We start from the raw sequence: 9,824 nt of genomic DNA, 5'->3' as shown, positions 1-9,824 counted from the left end.
TTCCAATTACCAATGTGATAAAATTATGTTCTGTTAAGTCTGCCATGATTTTTTATTTAATTAATTAATTAGTTTCTAGGGAAGCTTCTATGCAAAAGAAGCCTATCAGTGGAGGCTCCAGAGACATGTTAGATGTATAAAAAAATTAACCTGTACTGGTAACCCACAGTTCTCTAGCACATTAAAGAGGAAGCATTGGTGGTCGTTTCAAGTGTATTAGAGAAGGTATTTAAATTGTGCAATGTCTTTTTAGGATACTGGTTGTATTTTTGCCTGATATTGATTGAAAAATTAATTTTAAAGTTGTTGACACTTTGCGTGCACACTGTTAAACTGATAATATATCACACAGTAACTGTGAAGAAGGTAAGGTATCATGAACTAATAAATTGAACCTTACTAAATCCGACCTGTATATATGTAGAATAGACAAAAAACAAAAGTTGATAACATACTGCTCATGTTTAAAATGTGCATAAATCATAAGATCTATGTCTGTTGTCTTAACTCAGGTCATTGAAGGCTATCTTTGCTTATCAGAAAATGGAAAATGGAACATATTTTTACTTCATATTGTTTGAAAATATTGGGTACATAAGATATGCTGTCTTCAGTTTAGGATTTATTCTATACTGTGCTATCACACTATTTAATGTCATTATTGTGCTTGCAATATTTCTGGAAAGGACTTTACACCAGCCCATGTACATTCTGATTTCATGTTTGTCTGTCAACTCTGTGTTTGGAACAGCTGGCTTTTTCCCAAGAGTACTGACAGACTTGCTTTCTGATACACACTCAATCTCTCGTGAAGCATGTGTCTTACAGTCTTATGTCATTTTCACGTATGCAGCAAATGAAAATACAATATTAATGTTAATGGCATTTGACAGATTTGTTGCGATAAGTAAACCTTTGCAGTATCACAACATAATTACACCAAGATTTCTAACTGTTTTAATAGTTATAAACGTGACTTATCCAATGATTTCTCTTGGTACTTCTGCTATTTTGTCTTCCAGACTGACATTTTGTGGTAACAAATTGTTTAAGGTGTACTGCCACAACTTTGAAATGGTTAAATTGTCTTGTGCAAACACTGCTGTTAATAATGTCATGGGCTTTTTTACATTGATCACAACTGTAATCATCCCATTAAGTTTTATATTATATTCTTATGTAAAAATTCTTATCATTTGTCGAAGAAGCTCAGCACAGTTTAAGAGCAAAGCGTATCAAACTTGTATTCCACACATTGTGATCCTTTTGAATTTTTCAATTGCCATTATTTCTGAGGTCACTTTGAGTCGGGTTGTGACTTTACAACTTCCTATATGGCTGTCAGTTTTACTTTCACTTCAATTTCTTGTTATACCACCTATCCTGAACCCTCTTGTTTATGCTGTAAACTTGCCCAATATTCGTAAAACAATTATCTGTCTTATAAATGGATCCAGGTAAATGATTTATCTAGTATAATAAAGGGGTAACGCTTTACAATAAGGATACATGAATAATCAATACCTGAATTAATACTTAATTCAACATGAACTAATGATTATTGAAAGCATCATGGACCGATGAAGAGCTATCCTTAACTACAGTTGGAGTCGTTATGGATTTATGCATGAATAACAGCAGCCTTAACTACATGTTAGTACGTTTGATAGTTCATGCATTAATTAAAATTTATGACTCAACCAAATCAATCAGCCTCTTTAAGAAGGAATAAGAAGTACTCTGACTTTGAAACAAATTTAAATAATTTAATATTATCATAGTTTGAACTTTTGACTGCAGTTTTGTCATAAACATTACTGGATGGCACAGGATTAGTTGATCCTCCTCATCAAATGTAGAGAATACTAAATAAAATAATAACTGACCTTAAAAGGTATTTATTTGTTTTGTGGTGTTTTATTTCCCTTCAAACTCACCCTACTACTACTAAATAAGAAATAAAAATTCAAACCCCACAAAGAACATTTGTGGAACAGTTCCCAAAGAAACGGCCAAACTGGAATCATGGTCAGAGAGTTTGCTGGGTATCAGTAGAGGGTTCGATTGTTCTCCCGCGGTAGAAATCGCGATGCGACCGCCAAGGGCACTTTCACTTTCGTGATCAAAGGGGCAGGGGCTCAAGCCCCCCCGGCTCCCCGCTTGTGCACGCCACTGCTTGTGGATGAGACTGTATAATTTGCTTTTCCTCTGACAGAAACAAGAGTCCATGTGGTGTGAGGGTGTGACACCAAGAGAATATGTGCTGTTAATGCAGTGCCAGATGCTGAAAGATTGAAAATATCCAAAGATATTTTAAAATGAACAAAGACATTTGCTTTACTGTTTCAACCCCCTCTCTCTTGCTACAAGGGCCATTTGGAAGACACAAAGGTGCTGATAGTGATCAAGCCCTATAGGCCAAAATGTATGTTGGAGGTCTACAAATTGTCACACCTTTAGCACAGTGGAGGAAGTTTGAATCTTCTGATTGGTCAGTTTGAATGTCTCACATTTGGGTTTCAGTCACATGGTCAAGGAAGGGATAAAAGAAGATTGTAACTGTTGCTCTGGTTTTCTTTGATTCTTGGCTTTTCTTGGGCCCTCTCTGGCCCTCTCTCTCTCTCTCTCTCTCTCTCTTTCTCTTCCTTTCTATCTCTCAGGTAACTTTTTACATACATGCTGGGTACGATTAATGGTATATAATTTTATCATCTCATACATCTATTTTGTAATTATTTTAAGTGTAACCATAATCAGATATTGTCATTAAACCCTTTCAATTACAAATTATGTGCTAACTAGTTTTGATTTTTAGTATTAACATTAATGTGCTCCCTATTGCAACACTCTCCCACATATTTTGCTATTGTAACTGCGCTTATTTCCGTCGTTGGTATAAGTAGCAGTGGGTGGTAATAGACAAGAAATGTACAGTTTTCTACCACCTTGCTGATAACGTTTCTTTAGTCATTCGGCAACCCTACAGCCTGAACCCCTGTAGGAGGTCCACCCTTACAATGCTAAAAGCTTTGCCAATTTTTACTTTCAGTTTCTGTAGTGAATAATTGACTGGTGCTTGAGACTTCTTCACCTGCATAACTCCCGTCAAAGTTTGCACATTGCTTGTGTGATATCCACTGGTTTGCCTTCACATCGCGTTGTCATGCATGCTGAGTTAAAGGGAACTTCATGCATCAGTTAAGGCTCTCGGATCCAAGGTGTTGCTACAGCCTGTATTGTGATTAGATTCACTGTTTTGGACTGCCACCTCATGGCAATCATTAGAGAAGTCACAGAGAATTTTGTTTTTATTTCCATTTTATTTGAATGGTATCTGCAAGCAGTGATTGAATGTTGTGAAGCTGAAAGCAATACAATGATTCCGAATTTTTATTTAGGTTTATTTCTGATATATTTTTGTTTTGGCTAGTAGAAGATTTTTTTTTTTCCTAAGGCACATCTACAAAAGCTACTTAAATTACCTAATTTATCTAAGGCCTACTCTTGGCTTAATCTAAGCCCTGTCTCTGAAACAGTCCTATATTTTTAAGCTGAACTTAAACTAAATGAGTGCAGCAGAGTTCTAGTTTTTTTTTTTTTTTTTTTTTTTAATTAATAGAGAGAGAGATGTGTTAGCGTGTAATCTTCTGTTCCCATTCAGCCGGTCACGTCCAACGTACGCCTACCTTTTTAACCAAGACATTATGTTGGGCTTCAAAGGCGTTTCTGTTATGTTACAGTTTTAAAAATTACCAAAATTTGAAGACTATGAATATGGCATGTTGAGGACATGCAAATGTAGTGATGGTCTCTTTGCTAGTTACATTATAATATAAGATGCAAGTGAGCTATTGTTAGCTATAGCTATAGCAGCTATTTACAAAAAATTTAAGATGAATGATATTTATGCAATCAAATTTGAGTTAGTTTTGTCAATATTTCAAAGAAATTGCAATTAAGATGTTTGTGTAGTACAATACATATATGTGTATATATATATATATATATATATATATATGTGTGTGTGTGTGTGTGTGTGTGTGTGTATATATATATATATATGTATATGTTTTACTAACTGCATCTTAGAGTTTGTTTACTCCTCTGCAGAGGAGAACTGGCCTCCCAAGGTTTTTTTCTCAATTTCTGTCACCTGATGGAATTTGGGTTCCTTGCCACTCTCACCTTTGGTTTGCTTAGTTGGGGGTATTTAATATTCAGTGATATTACTGATTTGACTGCACTGACACTGTTGGATGAGAATAACACTTGAACTGAATTGAGCTGGATTAAAGCAGTATTGTCATCTGTAAGGCCCTTTGGCAAGGTAGGTTTATTTATACAGCACATTTTATACACAATGGTAATTCAAATTGCTTTGCATAAAAAGGAAACAAATACATAAGAATAAAAATGGAATGCATAATAAATAAAAATAAGAATAAAAGCACAGAATCATGCAACCACCAGGGCTAACTCAACTTTGTTGTCCATCAGAGTGGATCTAAACAGATCTTTCTCGCGCTAGAGGGATAACTGTAAGAATATTTATATTTGTCAGGTAGCTGTGTGTTTAAACAGTACCCTTACAGACAAATCTTCCTGGGCTAACTCTGTCCAGAGCTCTATCCAGGGATAACAAAGGCTTACTTCCTAATTCTCCCAGCTCTTCCAACCAGACAGCAAGATTTAAAATGCATTAAAATAGTCAGAAATAAAAAGAGGATGCATAAGAGATTGATATGAAATGCATTAAAAATAAAATAAAAACGAAAAATAATTAAAAGAATAAAGAGGTGATACATATAAAAAAGTGCAATCAGTGCAGACATAGCACAGTGCTCATTCAGTAAATTAACGGTTAAACAGAGGTCTGGATTTGAATGTGACTACTGTTGGAGCACATCTGATCTCTTCAGGAAGCTGGTTCCAGCTGCGGCTTGCATAACAGCTAAAAGCAGACTCTCCTTGTTTTGAATGAACCCTAAGTGACCTAATCCTGATGATCTTACTGATCTGTTAGTGAGGTTTATATTCAGTGAGCATATCTGCAATGTATTGAGGTCCTAGGCCATTGAGTGATTTATAAACAAGTAACAGTATTTTAAAATCAATTCAAAATGCAACTGGAAGCCAGTGCAAGGACCTGAGGACTGGTGTGATATGTTCATATTTTCAGGTTCTGCTCAGAATCCTGGCAGCAGTGTTCTGTATGAGCTGCAGCTGTTTTATGGTATTTTTGGGAAGGCCAGTGAGGAGTCCATTACAATAATCCACCCTGCTGGTGATGAAAGCATGAACAAGTTTCTCTAAGTCTTGACTGGAAACAGGAAAACATTTTAATTGATGCAAACAGAATTTAATTCTGTCGTAAAACTGCTTTAAAGAACACAATAGTGTCATACAGCTGAAGAACTGTAGAACTGCTTTATAGCTGATTCAACTTTGTTTCATAATTTGCAACATCAGCACTGGTATTGAACTGAACTGAATCAACATTGAACTGACTCAAAGTGAATAACAGCACTATTGTCTTCTTTAAAGCTGCTTTACAACAGAATTAAATTCTGTTTGCATCTGTTTTCCTGTTTATCACTGTAAAGCAGCTTTGAAAAAAAAATCTGTATTGTGAAAATCGCTAAATAAAGTTGACTTTTAAAAAATACTATTGGACTATACCTTTATGAAAATTGTGTTTGTCTATTGCTGTGACTTAGTTAAGCGGCAAATTTATCATAAATTTCTGCATAAATCTAGGTAAATCCAAAATGTTTTTGTAGCACGTCCTGATTTTAAGTTAGGGTCAACATATTTTGTTGATCCTGGAACAACATTCCTGTCTGAAAATTGAATCCTAACCATATTCCTACCCCTAAACCTACCCCTACCCATAACCTATCCCTAAAATCAGAGGGAAATGATAGGTGAATAACACTGATGTAGAAGCACCTAACCTTGGTTGTAAGCATAAACTTGACATAAACTGTAAATTTGCACTCAAATCTGATTTGTTGATTGGAATGTTGTCCCAGGATCAACAAAGACGTGAAATCAAGTTCTGCGTGTTTGTACGTTATGAAGCAACAGTATCCCATGTTGTTATTTGTGTTTTTTTTTTTTTTTAATCAGCAGCTGAAAGGTATGTTGCTAGTAAAGGGTTAGTTCACCCAAAAATTAAAATTCTATCATTAATTACTCACCCTCATGTTGTTCTACATCCGTAAGACCTTTGGGCCTAATATATAAGCAAGAAAATTATTGAAAACTTTAAATGGACAAATGCTATGTGCAGTTCTACCTATGAGCATAGATGGACATAATTTTAACATAAGAGAAAAGCAGCCTTTAGAGAGCTTGTTAAAACTGTTTTTAATGTTTGTGGTCAAAGCAATTAGCATGAGACCAGTGTCCATATATAGCAAACCAAATCAAACGTTTAGGGAACACAATGGGAAACATAGAAACGGAGAACATGGTAAGATTTCAACTGTGAATTCTCAACAAAAACAGTGCATGCTGCTGTTAGAGGATATTTGCTTTGTGCAGCTGAGCAAACCTCATGTAAAAATGTATAACATACTTGGATAATGTTATAAGTTATGTGGTGGGTTTTCTCATTTTCAGAATTCATGACAGTTTAAATGAATACAGCTTTTATGTAATAATAATAATAATAATAATAAGCTACTACATAATAATTGCATATCATTCCAGATGCAGCCACCGCTGGAGAATGAGTCCAGTGTCTTAATATTTACACTCTCTGGACTAAATGAAACACTGGAAAACAGATTTGTGTTTTTTTCCCTCACTGCACTGTTTTATCCCCTAATGGTGTTGTGCAATGTAGTTGTTATTTTCACTATAATCTCACAAAAGACGCTTCATGAGCCAATGTATGTTTTTATATGTAATTTGTGCATAAATGCACTTTATGGCACTGCTGGATTCTACCCTAAATTCATGTATGATTTGTTAGCAGAGGATCACATTATTTCTTATGTTGGATGTATGATTCAGATATTTGTCATTTATTCATTTGCCTTGTGTGAAATGTCAACACTAACAGTGATGGCATATGACAGATATGTGGCAATATGTAGACCACTGGAGTATCATTCAATAATGACCAATCAGAGGGTTCTTGAATGTATTGTTTTCTGCTGGCTGACTCCATTTTTTTGTATGTTTGTTTTAATTGTATTAACAACTAGACTCACTTTATGTGGCTCTACCATTGAAAAGTTATATTGTGAGATTTGGGCAGTTGCAAAACTGTCATGCTTTTCTACCACTGTAAATAATGTGTTTGGGTACATTGTTGTTTTTGTATGCTTTGGACATGGTGTATTAATATATTGCTCATATATTCAGTTGGTTAGAAAGTGCCTAAAGTCAATAGAGGTCAGGCGCAAATTCATGCAAACATGTGTGCCACATCTGCTTTCATTGTTCAATGTGGCTATTGCATTGTTTTTTGATGTACTGTACAGTCGTTATGGCTCAAAGAATGTGCCTCAAGGTGTGCGTAATTTCATGGCCATGGAATTCTTACTTATACCACCTATTTTGAACCCCTTTATTTATGGACTAAATCTGACAACAATTCGGCAGGAAGTTTTGAGGCTTTTTTTCAAGAAACAAGTGGGAATATCTGAGTAAATATTTAGTCAAATGATCCTATGCCTTTCTTGTCTGTGACCCTTATAATCTCAGAATCAGAATGAGCTTTTTTCACCAAGTGTGTGCAAACACACAAGGAATTTATTGTGGTTTTTCAGGAGCTCTTGGTACATACATGCATGACACGAGAACAGAAAGAACACTGAAATAAGGCTAAGGAAAAAATAAACAGTGATAGTAATAATGTGGTATACATCTGGAACAGAAGACTTAATTACAGATTTGTGCATTGTGTACTGTATGTAAAGCTGTATAAATAAAATCTGCTTATGTATTTACATAATATCTAATATTTGCCTCTCTCTCAAGTACTGAGTGCTGTGTTATCTGTTTAACCTGGAGATAGCATGGGGCATAGAGGTTATAGTGGACAGACATCTGTAACGTCTACCTGAGTGCAGAAGTGCAAACAGGTTGTGGCGGGGGTGAGACGGGTCTGTGATGATGTTACCTGCCCTTTTCTTCACTCTAGAGTTGTACAAGTCCTGAAGGTTGGGCAGGTGCAAACCAATTATCCTTTCAGCCACAATCTGTTACAGTCTTCTTATATCTGATATGCTGGCTGACCCAAACCAAATCTAAAGCAAATTGACCCTGTTAAGAAGTAGGCAACAAGCCACAGTAGGTTGTTGTAAAAGTGATTTTACTATGATTAAGGAGTGTTCTTAGGAATGAGATGAATTGGAATCCATAACCCACAATAAAATCTATTGGTTATAGCAATAAACAAATTTTCTGGCAAGTAATATTTTTATAGTTATTGTTTGTTGCAACTTTGCTTATTAATATGGAATTAATTTAATGTGCAGCCACAGGTACAGTAGTGGCCAAAAGTGATGTCCGGCCTGGGAAAATTGACATCTTCACTCTTTATTCAAATATATTATATATATATATATATATATAGTGGCAAGAAAAAGTATGTGAACCACTTGCAGAATCTGTGAAAATATGCAAAATTTTGAGAAAATAAGAGAGCTCATACAAAATGCATGCTATTTTTTTTATTTAGTACTGTCCTGAGTAAGATATTTTACATAAAATATGTTTACATATAATCCATAAGACAAAAAAATAGCTGAATTTATTAAAATGACCCCGTTCAAACCATTGATTCTTAATACTGTGTGTCATTACCTGGATGATCTATGACTGTTTTTTTGTTTTGTGATGGTTGTTCATGAGTCCCTTGTTTGTTCTGAGCAGTTAAACTGAGCTCTTTTCTTCAGAAAAAATCTCCAGGTCCCAAAAATTCTTCGGTTTTCCACCATCTTTTGCATATTTGAACCCTTTACAACAGTGACTGAATGATTTTGAGATCCATCTTTTCACATGAGGACAACTGTGGGACTCAAACACAACTATTAAAAAAGGTTCAAACATTCACTGATGCTTCAGAAGGAAACACGATGCATTAAGAGTCGGGGGGTGAAAACTTCTGAACAGGATGAAGAGGTCCAAATTGTTCTTACGTCACTTGAATATATTTTTTTTTTCATTTAGTACTGCCCTTCGGAAGCAACAGAAGATACTTGCATGTTTCCCGGAAGAAAAATTAAATACAATTTACCTTGATCTTTAAATTCCAAATGTTTTCACCCCCTATCTATTATTGCATCATGTTTTTTTTCTGGAGCATCAGTGAATGTTTGAAACTTTTTTAAAAGTTGTGTTTGAGTCCCTCAGTTGTCCTCAGTGTGAAAAGACGGATCTCAAAATCATTCAGTCACTACTGTAAAGGGTTCAAATATGCAAAAAAATGCTGGAAAACTGAAGAATCTGCAGGACCTCACATACTTATGAATGGGGTTATTTTAATAAATTCAGCTATTTTTTTTGTCTTGTGGATTATATGTAAACACCTTTTATGTAAAATATCTTATTCAGGACAGTACTAAATAAAAAATAACATGCATTTTGTATTATCTCCCTTATTTTATTAAAATTATTAACATTTTCACAGATTCTGCAAGTGGTTCACATACTTTTTCTTGCAACTGTATATATATATATATATATACAGTGGGTACGGAAAGTATTCAGACAACCTTAAATTTTTCACTCTTTGTTATATTGCAGCCATTTGCTAAAATCATTTAAGTTCATTTTTTTCCCTCATTAATGTATACACAGCACCCCAT

The 9,824-nt window shown here is 34.9% G+C and overlaps 2 protein-coding genes across 2 annotated transcripts; both read left to right on the top strand.

Moving 5' to 3' along the window:
- Positions 1-543: 543 nt before the first annotated feature.
- Positions 544-1,461, top strand: LOC127495646 (putative gustatory receptor clone PTE03). Its single transcript, XM_051862592.1, has one exon. The coding sequence runs from the start codon at positions 544-546 to the stop codon at positions 1,459-1,461; it is 918 nt and encodes a 305-aa protein (XP_051718552.1).
- A 5,253-nt stretch (positions 1,462-6,714) lies between these two features.
- LOC127495638 (olfactory receptor 1468-like) lies at positions 6,715-7,662 on the top strand. The gene has a single exon (XM_051862584.1). It carries the CDS (start codon positions 6,715-6,717, stop codon positions 7,660-7,662), a length of 948 nt encoding a protein of 315 aa, XP_051718544.1.
- The last annotated feature ends 2,162 nt before the right edge of the window (positions 7,663-9,824 follow it).

The sequence above is a fragment of the Ctenopharyngodon idella genome, chromosome 15, assembly GCF_019924925.1.
Source record: "Ctenopharyngodon idella isolate HZGC_01 chromosome 15, HZGC01, whole genome shotgun sequence".
Lineage (NCBI taxonomy): Eukaryota > Metazoa > Chordata > Actinopteri > Cypriniformes > Xenocyprididae > Ctenopharyngodon > Ctenopharyngodon idella.
Note: the sequence above shows the minus strand (reverse complement) of the source record. Positions and strands in the feature narration are given on the sequence as shown.

Coding starts and splice junctions, on each gene's coding strand:
- LOC127495638 (XM_051862584.1), top strand. CDS start 6,715: ATGCAGCCACCGCTGGAGAATGAGTCCAGTGTCTTAATATTTACACTC.
- LOC127495646 (XM_051862592.1), top strand. CDS start 544: ATGGAAAATGGAACATATTTTTACTTCATATTGTTTGAAAATATTGGG.